This window comes from Podarcis gaigeae (assembly GCF_964106915.1).
Source record: "Podarcis gaigeae genome assembly, chromosome: 2".
NCBI lineage: Eukaryota > Metazoa > Chordata > Lepidosauria > Squamata > Lacertidae > Podarcis > Podarcis gaigeae.
In genome coordinates this window covers 34,971,091-34,985,789 of record NC_139679.1, presented here as the reverse complement: position 1 = coordinate 34,985,789, position 14,699 = coordinate 34,971,091, and the positions used below count along the sequence as shown (strand labels likewise).

The window sequence follows — 14,699 nt, the reverse complement described above, 5'->3', positions numbered from 1 at the left end:
TAGTAATTTTTGTGGCCTTATTTACAAGGCTGTGTTTCATCCTAAAAAAAGACTGGAAACTACCAGCTTCCGCTTTACTTCAGAGGCTTCTTACTCCACCAGTACACTATGCAGCTGCCCCTCCCCCCATAAAGTAAAAAATAAAAATACTCAAAGTAGAAATTGTAGGGAGATTTTGACAGATTTTTTTTTCTGAACACTTGGGGTCAAAAGAAAGCAATTTAAAGCAACGGTTGTTGAGACATTTCATTCCAAATCTGCTAGACAGAGCCAGCCAGCCAGAGGATGATGACAGGTGGGTGTCCTGCCACCCACCCCCACAACATAAATCCATGGAGAGAGATGTACCCACAAGCAATTGCATGGACATTTCCCTCTCCCCATATATGCGTCTGTGAATTCACACACGCACACGTGTACTGGGTCTCCGAGCAGATACAGACAACCGCGTGACCACCGCCTGCACCTGATAGGCAGTAGATCTTCCTCGCTGTTTGGGAAGATGCTCACGCCGAGCGGAGGAGGCACTTCTGTAGTCCTCTGCGCGGTCTCCTTCAGGGGGGAACAGCCCAGAGACAGGCAGAACAGTCACACACAGCCTGCGCCTATTTAAAAGCCTCCTCCGGAGAGCCACGGGAGAAGAAGCGTCGTCGGGAATGCCACGTCTTCCCCGCCAACCCTTTCCCCGACCCGCCTCAGGCCGCCAGCCCGATTCCCCTTCTGTCGCCACACAGAACTTCGCCCCGCCGCCACCACCCCCTCTGCCACCCACTCAAAAAAAAACCTCCTCACAACAAGCCTCATTACCCGCCACGCCGGCGCTCCTCGCTCGGCTCCACGGCAACGTCCGGCCCAGCAACTCCCAACCGTCGTTTTCCCTCATTACCGGCGCGAGGAAGGGGAACCCGCCGACGGCGCACGCGCGCAAGCGGAGTCGCTGAGGGAGGGTAGGCGGGGCAGTGGGGAGGGAGGGAAACAGCGCTTCGACGCCACCAACAGCCGCCAACAGCCGAGCTTTCCGCGCGCGTGACCACGACTTCTCGAATCGCTTTCTACGCCGATTGGTCCCTTCTCTTGATGGCACGTGACCACGGGGGCGGGGTGTGTGGCTGTATGCGTCGGTCGGTGGTTAGGAAAGACGCTGGTCGGATTGAGACTCGGCGGCTACCGTAGCGCGACCGGGAAGGACAGTTTGGTCACTGCGCGTGCGTGCGTGCGGCTTGTGTTGGGATGGTAGAGGAGCGAGGTAAATAGGCGCTTGCGTGGCTTTGGGTGGGTTTAAAGTGGAGCTTGTCTCTCTTTCTCTGGTTCAGGTGTAGATTGCGGCCAAATGCTGCCTGTCTGGAGATTAGGAGTAGTATGTGGGGGAAGATCTCTTGCGAAAGTGGCTCCCTGATTGAAGCCTCTTCAGTGTTGTCTCTGGAAAAGTTACATGCAAAGTCTAATTCCTTTTTTTTTTTTTGTAACTCGCTTTAAGGTTTGTTTGTTTGTTTTCTTCAAGTGGTGTATAAATGTTATGGAATAAATTCCATGCAGTGCGCAAGCAAAATTGTGGAATTTATTTCCAGGGAATGCTGTCGGTGTGGTTGCACCCGGACACTCAACCACCTCCACCTCCTCATCCTCCTGTTTTAACTTCTGAATCCTGGATGTCAATTATGAACTGCTGTAATTATCCTGTGTTTCAATCACAGTGTAGCAAATGCTTTATAGCTGCATGACTAAGTAGTCCGGACCTCCTTTGCAGTTGCTTCATAATTCTTGTACTACCACTGTAGTTTTTTTCTTTGTTATTAAACATTGTACCATTTCTGGTGGGGGTGGGGCAAAGAGAAATATTAAATAAGTAGAGTTTTCTTGCAGTTCATCTGCTTCAAGATACTCTCGGCAATTATTTTGGTCAAATTACAGATTATATCGCTCACAAATGAACCATGGTAAACGACATTTTATGTACACAAATATATTGCAGCTGCCCTTTAAATTGTGTATCTTACACTTTATTGTTTATAATTGGACTGATTGTATATTAAACTTTATATGTATGATTCCTCTGTATAGCATTGTTATATTTTCCTCTCATTTGTTGTTGTTCATTCTTATTTCAAAACTGAACCAATAACATTTATTTTGAAAAAGTGTATCACTAACATAATCTTGTTTGTTGCAGGCTTGGAGCCATGAGAATTAACCAGAATACTGTACTGCAGGGAAAGAGGGTGACCCTGGTGCCATATACGTCTGCTCATGTACCCAAGTATGAAACAGATACTTTGCCAAATCTCCAGTTTGGGGGGGGGGGAGAGGAAACATTGACTTTAGAGATCTGGAATGTTAAGTCATCTTTACAAATTTCTTTGCAAAAGATTTATATATATATATGTGTTTGTAATATGTATTTGTTAATTTGCATTCCAAGTGGAACAAACAGATAAACTGCTTGAGCCATAAGCACTGAAGTTACCTGTAACTGTTCTGATCTGCAGGTATGAATGGATCAGTTTATTGATATTAATTGGGCATATATGCAAAAGTTGTGGGGGATTTGAACTTTTCTTTTTTAAAAAATTCAAATTTTCACATATGTTCATAGGAATATTTTTGATAACACCTCCTACATTTTGAGATAACAAAACTGCAGGTATGTCCAGGTCTGAAATATGCACAGGTGGGCAAAATAAATCATCTGTGCTTGTGGGGGGAGGGGAATGATGGTAATGGTAACCTCTTGTCTAGACTACCAAGAACCTATCACTGCTGTCTGGTGCATGTTTACTGAGATGTACATTCCACTGAGTGTGGTGAAGCTTACTCCTAAACTAGTATGCATTAAGATTACAGCCTTAATTTTTAACTCTGCAGGCATTTGGAAACCTCATTTGTAAGCAGTAAGAACAACATATTTGGGAATTATTAGAAATGTACATATTTATTGCTTACTGGTAATATATCTGTCATTACTACATGAGAGATATGTATATATGGAAGGCAGGGCCTGGGGCACCCTCTCAGAAAAGATCAGGAATAGAGGTTGTATTTTGTTCTAAATATATTGTCTCCAGGTGCAGCTCCCACCCACCCCACCCCCCATTCAATGGCATCCTAAGTACAAGTGGAATGAGAGTTAAACCTTGGTGAACCCAGCTATTAAGATAATTTCTTCTGTCCGTGTGGTGCCTATTTCATGTTGTGAAGAAATAAAATAGAATGTTGGTATAAGTTTGCCTGGACCAGTCATTTCATGCCTCAAATGGGTTCGTGGTGGAGATCTTGTTTACCTTTCCAACAGAACATAGTAGGCAATGTTCTGAAGAGGAATATATTCCCTCTCTGGATTTTCTCACCAGGTACCATGAGTGGATGAAGTCTGAAGAGCTGCAGCGTCTGACTGCATCAGAGCCATTAAGCCTTGAACAGGAATATGAGATGCAGCGCAGTTGGCGGGAAGATGCAGACAGTGAGATTTTTGAATATTTGTCAGGACTTGAAGATGAGGGTAGCGAGCACGTATGTTGTCTAGTTTATTTAAAGGTCGATTCATATAAAAGTGATTCTTCCATGTTAAAATTTCAGCTGCTGATCAGTTTAACATGGTAATAACTAATACAGTGGTGCCCCGCAAGACGAATGCCTCGCTAAACAAAAAACCCGCAAGACGAAAGGGTTTTCCGATTTTTAGCGGCTTCGCAAGACGAATTTCCCTATGGGCTTGCTTCGCAAGACGAAAGCCCATAGGGAAATCTCCGGGGACAGCGGGGAAGCGCAGCGCGCCTTCTCCTCTGTTCCCGGACCTGTCCTAAGGCTTGCGGTGGGAGGTCCGGGAACAGAGGACAAGGCGCGAAGGGCTTCTCCTCTGTTCCCGGGGCTTGCGGTGGGAGGAGGGTTTTTCCTCCCCACCGCCAACTTTCAGAACAGCATTCTGAATGTTGGCGGTGGGGAGGAAAGCCCTCCTCCCACCGCAAGCCTTCAGGACAGGTCCGGGAACAGAGGGGAAGGTGCGCAGCGCTTCTCCTCTGTTCCCGGACCTGTGTTGAAGACTTGCGGTGGGAGGAAGGTTTTCCTCCCCACCGCCAACATTCAGAAGGCTGTTCTGAAGGCTGGCGGTGGAAAGAAAAGCCCTTCTCCCCCGCCAGCCTTCAGAAGAGTTCCCGCCTAGGCTGCGGATAGCAGCCTGCTGCCCCGCGCGAGGGGTGCTCTGCTTAAGAGCGCCCCTCGCGCGGGGCAGCAGGCTGCTATCCGCAGCTTGGAGAGCCCTGCAGGGAAGTCTTTGTCCCCCCTGCCTGCCTTCCTGGGAGAGCGGAGAAACGCAGCGCGGACGGCTTTTGAAGGCAGGCGGGGGGGAGCAAAGACTTTTGCCCCCCCCGCCCGCCTTCAGAAGAGATCCTGGACCTCTTCTGAAGGCCGGCGGGGGGCAAAAGTCTTTGCTCCCCCCTGCCTGCCTTCCCGGGGGCTTTTAAATTGCCCCGGGACAGCGGAGAATTCCTCCGCTGTCCCGGGAAGGCAGGCGGGGGGAAGCAAAGACTTCCCCCCCCCGCCGGCCTTCAGAAGAGGTCGGGGGACAGACTGTCCCCGGACCTGGTCTGAAGGCGGTTTCCATAGGAACGCATTGATTGATTTTCAATGCATTCCTATGGGAAACCGTGCTTCGCAAGACAAAAAACTCGCAAGACGAAAAACTCGCAAGACGAAAAGACTTGCGGAACGAATTAATTTCATCTTGCGAGGCACCACTGTACTGATAATTTGGACTGTGTAGAAATAGATGACAACTTTATTCTGAGCAAAATTAAATCTTGGAAGGTACTCAGGGCCAAAACCGCAGAATACACAAGTACCCAAGAATCGTATATCAGCTACCTAAACATGGTATCTATAGTTCTCAACACTTAGATAACTTTCCATGCAATGTCCTCTGGATGCTGTGGAAGTTCTTCTCTTTAGCCCAATACCTGTGGTTAGGTACACAGGAACTGAACTATAACATCCTTCTTACTTACGGCTACCACATAAAAATTCAGATGAGCCTTTTTTTTTCCTGCGAAGGGGAGCAGACACATTTCTTTCTTAACTCCTGCACACTGATTTTAATATTTTTTAAAAGTGAATAGGCCCATCAAACACTTGCCCATTTTTTTTGGCCCAAATTGACATTAGGTGAGATTAAATTCTTCCCAGAGTTCTGTATTTTCCTAAGGTTTTGAGGGACAGGGAAAGAGTTGCATTGGCTTTTGCACCCAGCCTGAAGCAAGAGATCTCTCATTCTAAGTCAAGGAGGAAGCTTCTTACATTGTGCTGGTTGCCATTAATTACTATATTAGTTGACTCTGGTTTCATTTAAAATGGTTTTAAATGTTCTCCATTGGGCCTGCTTCTTTTTTAAAAAATTCCCCAGAATGCACATTCATAGTGCTTGACACAGATAAGTGGTCTAAGCAGACAACCACGGAGGAAGACTGCATGGTGGGCGATGTGAACTTGTTCCTCACAGACAGTGAAGATCCAACACTCGGAGAGATCGAAATCATGATTGCAGGTAACCTAACGCTTCTGGGCCCATCAATATTTCAGCCTTTAGCAAGTTACTTCAAAAGATTGTCTCTTCAGCAGAAGTGACCAAAGCCAACAAAAAATAAAATAGGTTATAAACAAACATCCTGTGCACAAATGTCTGGCACAACTATTGCAACCTGACCTAGCGTCATTCCTTGGTAAGTCAGTGCAAGCTGCCAGGGTTGTATTTTGTCAGTCCTGAATTTTTCAGAAATGAAGCCTAAATCTTACTAAATGTGCGAGAAAGGAGCCTCTTCTTCTTTTTTCTGCACCTATCCCTGTATCCCTTTAGTCTGATTGATCTTTCTGTAAAAAAATGTTGCATATCTTGTACCTTCTTGTCTTAAAAAAAGTGCCTAGAATTAGGAAGACTCTAGGGTGTGAGAGAGATACCCATTCCAAATTCTAGACCCTCCTGTTGGCCAAAGGTTCCCCACCCTTCTTCTAGATGAACATGGAAACAGATAGAGTTCTTAATTCTCCCCTGCTCCTATCTTTCAGAGGCCAGCTATCGTGGCAGAGGATTTGGCAAGGAAGCCACTCTGATCATGATGTCCTATGGTAAGAGTGTCTGGCATGAAGTTGGAAAGTGTTGGAGGGTGCTGCATATGCGTGGAGGATTAATTTCTGTGTACATCAATAGCGGTAGAAGATTTCCATTCCAAGACTTTGAAATTCTGCCATAGAGTTTTAAGATACCTTGCTAATGAGTTTACTTTTCTGCTTATACTTGGAACACAGAGTCTTCAATCGCCTATAATAGTAGAAACATAGGAAGCTGCCTTATACTGAGTAAGCTCATCACTTCGTCTCACTTAGTATTGTCAACACTTGCTAACCGTGGCTCTCAAGGGTTTCAGACATTTCCAACCCTACCTGGAGATGCCAGGGAAAGAAAATGGGACACATTGCATGCAGAACATGTGATCAACCTTCCCAAATGAAATTGACAAGAGTAGAGACAGTAGCTTATTTCTAATCTTCTATCCTGTAGGAATGACTCGCCTGGGACTAAACACCTTTGAAGCTAAAATTGGATTGGAAAATGAAGCCAGTATTGGCATGTTCAAAAGGATTCATTTCAAGGAGGTGCGCTAATAAGTATTCCTCATGTAGCAGAACCATCTTTAGTTGACTCTGTATTTGTGGCAGACCCTAAAGTTAACTTGGATTATTATCTTGTGCACTGTCTAGGTGGGAGTCAATGTCGTCTTCCACGAAGTAACACTCAGACTGATTGTGGATGAGCAAGAAAGGCAGTGGCTGCTTGAGCAAACCAGCCACGTGGATGAACAATTTTACAATGTAGCGAAGCTGCAGAATCGAGTTTGTGACAGCTAATGAGGCTTAGCTCTCTTTATACGGACTCCAGAAGCATGGCATCTCTGCCTCCAAACTGCATCATGGCCTGGATCTATGGTGTTAGGGACCAACCGCTGGAGTAGAAAATGCTGCAGGCTCTTTACTGGGTTAGCATTCAACTTGATTTGCTGTTGCCCATCATACTTTTGTAATGTCTACTGCAACTGGAACAAACTATCATCTTAGGGAAATGGTTGCTATTGATGAAAATGACAAAGTTTGATGTATATAGAGCGGACTGAATGTGTTTGGGCTGCAGTGTTACTAAGGGACAGGAAAGTTAAGCTTGTCTCCTCTGTTACAAACTGACAGTCTCATCATTGCCTTACTAGGGTCCTTGATTAGGGCCTGTTTCTACCAAAAACATAAACTACAACCTACTCTTATTCCGAGGGTTAATCGGCAGCAGTCCTAGAAACAGGTGGTTAATGTTTAGTTGAACTAAAGTACTAAATGGGCTTATCTCAAAGCATTGCAGGCTCCTATACAGCCTCTCAGTTATTCAGTGAGACAGATCTTTTCTCACTGGCACACGCCAGGAAGTGTGTATGTTTCTCTTTACTAAGATGAAATGTGAAAACATAAAACGTGTACACTCTGTTCTCTTACTGCCAGTTTCTTTTCTGGGCTCAGGTCTTGCTGTGTGTTCCACCACCACCACCACCATTTGCAGAAGTATAAGAGATGTAAACCTACAGTGAAGGGCTCATTACCAGTGATGTGATTATCTCCCGTATGTGAAACTAGTTACAGGAACTTGATGAAAAATGCTGATTGCATTGTGCTGTTACAAATGCTCCATCTGCACAAGCATATCCCCTTCCTCTATGCTGTTCTGGAAGTCCTTGCCCCCAAACCCCAAGCCAATGTCAAGGAGAGAAGGGGGGAGGCCCCTTTGTGCAAGGCTTCTGCTGGCTCCTGCCCTCAGAGGCTAATGAAGGACTTGGTAGTAAGCATAGTATGTTGGACGTATGTATTGTTTTAATACAGACATGACAAGTTCTCAAAGGCTGTGATTACAGATGTATTTTTGCAGCAACTTCAAGAATGTAATGCTTAATGTAGCTAGCTAGAAGTTCTGCTCCCTTAGGCTGTCCCATAGAATACTGACACACACACACATTCTCTAACCAGACAAGCAAGAGACATTAAAGAATGCATTTCAGTCAGGCAGAAATACGCAGGAGTGCAGCAGGGCCAAGGAGGGTGGAGAGTTGGTAAGGAAGATGTGGCTTGGAGAGTGTTTGAAAAGCCTGATAAAGAGGCTTGGAGGCTGCATTTGGGCCCTTGTCCTGAGGTTGCCCATGCCTGTACCTTCCTTGTAGGTATTTCATTCCAAACAGTAGTACAAAAATACAGTAGGATTGCACAAAGCTACTGTGCTAGATTGTAAATAATGTACAGTGGTACCTTGGGTTAAGTACTTAATTCGTTCCGGAGGTCTGTTCTTAACCTGAAACTGTTCTTAACCTGAAGCACCACTTTAGCTAATGGGGCCTCCTGCTGCCGCCGCGCCGCCACTGCACGATTTCTGTTCTCATCCTGAAGCAAAGTTCTTAACCCGAGGTAATATTTCTGGGTTAGCGGAGTCTGTAACCTGAAGCGTATGTAACCCGAGGTACCACTGTAATACACTACAAAGTACTTTACATGCACCATTATAATTCTAATTTTCCTGTGCAGAAAACTTAAGGCGTTCTAGGCAGAGTTCTAGTAGTACCCTGATAGATAGCAAAGGTAAGGAGGTTAATCTGGACCCTACTTCTCCAGTGAGTTGCATTATGCGAGTGAAGCACGAGGAGGGAAAACAAACAGGTAGCAGCTCTTGTGCTCAGTTAAACCCACACAGATGTTTTCTACATGTCACCTGTTCCTTCCGTCTGCCATGCTCTCCTCTTTAAAGGGATCTGTCTCTGAAGCACATCGCAACATGGATATCCCTGCCCTTCCTCACTCCTGGGTCTCTTTTTGAACAAATGGGTCGGCCAGGGAAGAGTGCTTCGGAAGATGTGGCCTGAAGCTGGAGGGTTGCCCACCAGAACCTTGTATCCTGTTGAGCTTTGCTGAGATACGGTATCCGCTGGGTGCTGCTTGCCCCCTTCAGCGGCACTGCAGCTGGAAATCCTGACATGGTGAGCTCTGAGCCTGGCTAAGGCAGACTCTGAGAAGGTGCTGTAAGTTCTCGGCAGCCCTAAGCTGGTTCTTGAGGCGAGTGTTGCTACCTTTTCCGTGGGATGGTTTTTCTGCCCCTTCTTCTTCTTCTTGCAAATTCTCCTCTGAGTCTCCTCTAAGCTGGTCTCAAGATGGCACACATCCTCCATCAGCTTTAGGACCCTGTCAAAGCCGTCCAGGAGATCGTTGACTGCGGATGGCAGGTGCTCCAGGTAAAAGTCTACATTGCAAGGATCAGGGATGGGGCTCTCGGGAAGCACCAGCTCTTCAGAGCTGAAGGAAGAAATGGTTGCAGTAGCACAGTGAAAGTTGGTGCCCGGAGAAGGAAGGCGAGAAGGTTTGGAGTTTCCAGAAGAGTGGGAAATCAGGGAGTCCATCCCTTCAAATTTCACCTTGTGGCGAAACTGAAAGGCAAAGAGATCAAAATCTGTTGCAAACTCTTTTTCCTGTTGTCTGGGGAAACTAATTCAGCCATCATGGGGACAAGCTAGGCTGCCATTCTTTATATAGATTGTGGTGTGAGGTATAGAGAAAGGTCTCTCAAAACTGATTCTGAAATCAAGCTTACAGGATTATCATACTCAAGTCTATTTAGAGGAGAACAGTTCATACAAAAGAGACGTTCAGATGGTCATCACATTTATGTAAACAGCTGTTTACAGCTGGGAAGCTGCTATGCATTAATAGTTCAACCCTGTGAAGCTGCCTTCGTGTGGCTTGTATTGCAAGTTGCCACCACATCGTAAGTGGTGATAGAGCAAGCATAGAACAGCACCATAGAGCAGCCACATTCTCAATTTCCATCTCTTCCCCTTGAGACAGGACTGTGCGGGAGAGTGCTATATTCCCCATTCCCTTTTTCTCTTTCTCCCCACCCTCCACCTCTATTGCTTTGGGTGTTTTATCTCGCTTACCTCTTTGGTTTTGCTGAGTCCTAGCCACAGCTTCAACCTTTTCACCAAAAACTCAGTCATCTCATAATCCTGAGGCTCAATAGCTGGATGGTAGATCTCAGAATGGACAGTACGGTAACTGTTAAGGACAGTGGCACAAAGGAAGCTCTGCACCATCCAGAGCACACCAGCTCCAAAGCTTAGGATGTATGTTGTCCCCAGGATAGGGGAAACCTGCATCAAAGACTGGAGGAAAGTGATCTTCCCACAGAGAGTGGAAAGCAGAGCTGAAAAGGCACACGGGAGTGTCCTGAACTCTTCCACAGTTGAAGAGAAGGCCTGAACAATGAAGAAGAAAAGAAAAAGGTTGTGGAGATGAAACCTTAGAATAGCATGCATCATTTCCCCATGCACTGACTTCTCATTCTCTCTCACCCTCACCCCATTCTTTTTATAACCTACTAAACAGCCACACTTGGCACAGATGAGAAGGAAGAAGAGGAAGATGAGTTTGATCGCCACTAGCTCCCTCAAGGCATGCTGGAGGGTTTTCCCAAACACAGACCATCTCCGGACAAAGCGCAGCTGTTGCACCATCTAGAAAGAAAAAGAAGAAGCTAGTTCAGAGACTTGCCTCTTTGAAGGGAAGAAGCCGTTGAGAACACTTTCTCTGTTCCCTTATCACAGGAAGAGAGCCAAGGAATATTATCGCAAGGCTACATCAAGATAACAAACAGCAGCCATCATCACAACCATGAGCATCGGTCAAGGGAAGCAGCTCTAATGCTTGGTGTCATAGTCCAATAAATGAGAACCTCAAAGGGAAGATTCTCAAAACTAGAGAAGTCGTTTTAGCTAATAAGGCCTGGCTGTTGGTTTGGAATATAAATGTTGAGTGTCACATCAGTGATAGGAGTGAAAATATTGTGGGTACAGCCATCTGAGTTTCTTGTGTATGTGAAGGACCTAAGGAAGTTGGCTGCTTCAATTTAAGGACACAAAGGCTGCTTTTGGTTAAACAGCAATACTGTTTGTTGGAAATTCCCACCCACGAAAATTCTCAGCTCCCCTACGGTCTTTCCTGCTGACTTCACAGCCGAAGCTTTGGGCAGCCTTTATTTATCTGCTCTGTGTGTTCCTTCATTGTTCATTAAGGAAACAAGAGGCAGCAACAAAGCTCTAATTCGAATACATCCAAGCTTGGATGGAGCAGATGGGTCTCCCTGTGCAGATTCATTAGGCAGCACATGGAAAGGAATGGCACCAAGATTATCCCTCGGTAGCAACTTCAATGACAATTATAAGGTCATTACAGCATCATTTAAGAGGCACGTTAACAAGAACCTATGCATCATTGTGATTGTTAATAGATCTGGCTCGGTGCTTTCCAAAACAGACATTTTGCTATATACGAAGGGGACCATTTTAATAAATCTTCTCTTTTATAAGAGACGGAAGATGTATTCTGAAATTGTTAACCAAGTGGTTGTGGCCAAGAGGAGAGAAGGATGTGTCACGGTGAAGGGAAAATACATGGTCATGCTTGCTCAGGTGTCGAAATTCAAACAAAGGCTGCAATCAGTGGCACTGTTTGTGGGTGGCCTCTGGGGCCCAATTCTCAGCTCTCTGCAATGAGCTTTATATCTCCTTTTTCTGTTTTATTTATTTATTAATTAACAATATTTTTACTTTGCTTGCAGGGAGGCTTACCATGCCTATAAATTGTTATGTGCTAATTTGTGTTGATCTGTATCTGAAATCTTTTAAGTGCCTCGCAATGTTTCTGGCTACCATCCTGGAAATAGTTATTTCCGGGATTGTCCTGGTGACTAAAAAAGGGACAACATTAGGCTCTACATTACAGGACTGCAGCCAGAGTTGCCAACCAGTCTGTCTGGTTTGGGGGAGAAAATTAACCATTTCGTCTATCTATATAAAGCCAACTCCCAACTTTCTGAAATATACTCGGAGTCGAGAGTGGATTGCATGCTCTTTATTCAGCTCATAGTGGTGAGGAGGAATGAATGTCCCCTCAAAGTATCTGCTTTATATACATTATTTACACAATGGGCTGCACATGATTGGCTAATTCCGAAATTCTCCTGTAGGCCAATCAGGTTGTGGATTCACTTCCATCTGGAGCCGGATTGGGTGGCTCCTGCAGACCAATCAGACTGCTGCATTGTTCTAGGACCAATCAGACTGCTGCATTTTGCATCCTATTCACTCAGTACATAACACTTTCCATTTCGCAGTATGAGGAAACAGAACCCAAAGTGGAGCTATGTAGTGAACGAGCAGATTCAATTCTCAATAAGCAGGGACAGCTTAATCCCCATATTAAAACCAGTTTGTGGGGGGGGGTCCCTCCCACATATTTAGAAATAAAGAAATTGGTTGTATTTAGTTTTGCAGTAGCAGGTCTGATAGAACAGTGTGTTGCTGCCTTAGATTGCTATTAACAGTTTGCGTATATGCACACTGTCTCTAAACTCTGGGAGAAATACAGATCATCATCTTCACCAGCTTCACCAACCTCTGGTTCATTCCAGGCTATGTTCAAAGTGCTGGTCATTAACCTTTGACTTTTGGTTAATGGGAACACATAACTGGGTCCCTCTATTGTCACATCTCGGCCATGGAACAGCCTGCTCTAGAATATCTATTGGCTTCCTCCCAAAGAACATTTCATTCCAAACTAAACTTTGGCTGGCTGGCTGTTTTATGGTGCTTTCTGCCTGACTTCCACTTTAAAAATATTTTATTGATATTATCATTTATTAAAGATAATAAAAATATAAGATACATAAAACAAGCATAAAATATACAGGCAACCCCCATTTGTGTGGGGATTGTGGTCCAGGTCATTGTGTGCAATGGAAGAATGCACATAAGCCAATCCCAGCTTCTGTTTGAATCCCAGAATGTCCTGTTATTGGCCTGGCCCTCTGGTGCGAGTTCAGAGTGCCAGACCAAAAGACGCTCACTCTGGTGCAAGCCAGCTCTGGCATGACCCTGCTGACAAGCACCAGAGTACTGGATCGGAAGGAGCACCGCCCCTCCTGACATCCCAATTTGGGGCACAAAAATGTTGGAGGGTATGCATTCATGTGTGTGCCAGATGGAGATGGCCTTGGAAAGATTTCTGTTCCCCCCTCTGCTCTTCCTCACCTTCAGCATGGTGATCGTCAGCAGCAGGGCGCAGAGAATGGCTTCTATGCGAGCCAGCACTGCCACTTCGTAAAAGCTGGTGAAAGCCTGACGGTGCTTCTGGGAATGCAGCAAGCGTGCCTTTGCTAAATGGTTGTTGGTGAAGTGCAAGGCAGCAACAGTGGTGGAAATCAGGGCCAGGAGCAGCCGGAAGCGACTGTGGCGCTGCCATGGGCATGGCGGCTTTTCTGGAGGTGTGAAGGAGAGCTTTGGTAGGACAAAAGCTCCACTGAAGAGAATCAGGCATATCTGCAGCAGAGAAGGAAAAGCCACAGGTTTTGTTGGTAAATTGTTGGATTCCTTGCCTCCAGATAAGCCGGAAGTTGGTGTCATGGCCCAAAGTGACTGGATCCAGTATAGTAATACAGTGGTACCTCGGGTTACATATGCTTCAAGTTACATACGCTTCAGGTTACAGACTCCGCTAACCCAGAAATATTACCTCGGGTTAAGAACTTTGCTTCAGGGTGAGAAGAGAAATCGCGCGGGGGCAGCAGGAGGCCCCATTAGCTAAAGTGGTGCTTCAGGTTAAGAACAGTTTCAGGTTAAGATCAGACCTCCAAAACGAATTAAGTTCTTAACCCGAGGTACTTTGAATCCTAACAAGGTTAGTGCCAGGCTATCTGAGATACCACCTCCTCCCATATGAGCCTACCCATAAGATTTTTATCTTCTTCTGAGATCCTTTTTTATGCCTAAAGTGACTGAGGAATCCCATTTTTTGCCATCTTAAAGAGAAGGTTGGTGTCCGTCAGGTATGATTTGTAGGACACCTATAGAATATATTAGGTATTTGTTTAGAACAGTTTCCCAAACCTGGAGCTCCAGCTGTTTTTGGACTACAGTTCCCACCACCCCTGACCGCTGGTCCTGCTAGCTAGGGATGATGGGAGTTGTAGTCCAAAAACAGCTGGGGACCCAGGATTGGGAAACACTAGTTTGGAAGATATTGAAGGCCCGGTTCTATGAGTATGTGTGACATAGTAGTCAATGTGATATACTAGGATTGGGGAGATTTAAGTTCAAATAATTGCTCAGCCATAAAGCTCACTAGGTGATCTCTCTCAACCTAACCGACCTCACAGGGTTGTTGTGGGAGGAGGAAACCTTGTTGACTGCCCCGACCTCCTTGAAGGAAGGAGATAATATAAATGGAATAAATATATTAAAATAAATAGCGACCTCAGGCCTACGGGAGAGGAAGATGTGATGTGTATGTACTTTTGCCAAGCCACACTGCCTACTGAGTTCCCTTGCGCCAAGAAGTAGCCCCAGACTGTGCTTTTCAATGCAGGATACCTACCATCATAACAAAGCGAAGGTCCACATTGTCACCTGACTTTAACATTGGGAAGGGGAATATAAACACTGAAGCAATTGCCGGCCTGTCTGACGGAAACTCAAACAGGAGCATCACAGTCACATACAGATTGACATCAGCATTGTACTGAGTGAACTCGACAAGTAGAGCTTTATTCCTGTCATGAAAATGATGCAGAGGAGAGAGATCTA

General features: G+C 45.5%; 3 protein-coding genes across 5 annotated transcripts in view; 1 reads left to right on the top strand and 2 right to left on the bottom strand.

The window, feature by feature from the left end:
• The window catches only part of TMEM104 (transmembrane protein 104), an 81,267-nt gene extending 80,200 nt beyond the window's left edge, over window positions 1-1,067 (bottom strand). Inside the window, exon 1 of the mRNA XM_083728009.1 lies at window positions 808-1,067. The gene's annotated coding sequence lies outside the window, so the exon portion shown is untranslated. The remainder of the gene's footprint in view (window positions 1-807) is intronic.
• A 72-nt stretch (window positions 1,068-1,139) lies between these two features.
• On the top strand, window positions 1,140-7,920 carry NAT9 (N-acetyltransferase 9). 3 transcript variants are annotated; one of them, XM_083728073.1, is made up of 7 exons: window positions 1,140-1,246; window positions 2,171-2,257; window positions 3,348-3,457; window positions 5,393-5,533; window positions 6,052-6,111; window positions 6,545-6,639; window positions 6,745-7,920. In XM_083728073.1, exons 2-7 carry the CDS (start codon window positions 2,181-2,183, stop codon window positions 6,889-6,891), a joined length of 630 nt encoding a protein of 209 aa, XP_083584199.1. In that variant the 5' UTR covers window positions 1,140-1,246; window positions 2,171-2,180; the 3' UTR covers window positions 6,892-7,920. The 3 variants fall into 3 exon arrangements, with proteins under 3 accessions (XP_083584199.1, XP_083584201.1, XP_083584200.1); XM_083728075.1 differs by lacking the exon at window positions 1,140-1,246 and adding an exon at window positions 1,252-1,272; XM_083728074.1 differs by lacking the exon at window positions 1,140-1,246 and adding an exon at window positions 1,281-1,477.
• Window positions 7,872-14,669, bottom strand: LOC310839405 (polycystin-1-like). The gene is made up of 5 exons (XM_083728002.1): window positions 14,491-14,669; window positions 13,149-13,436; window positions 10,440-10,574; window positions 9,999-10,316; window positions 7,872-9,488 (listed from the first exon to the last, which is right to left on the bottom strand). The coding sequence occupies exons 1-5, from the start codon at window positions 14,599-14,601 to the stop codon at window positions 8,769-8,771; spliced, it is 1,572 nt and encodes a 523-aa protein (XP_083584128.1). The 5' UTR covers window positions 14,602-14,669; the 3' UTR covers window positions 7,872-8,768.
• Between the last annotated feature and the right edge of the window lie 30 nt (window positions 14,670-14,699).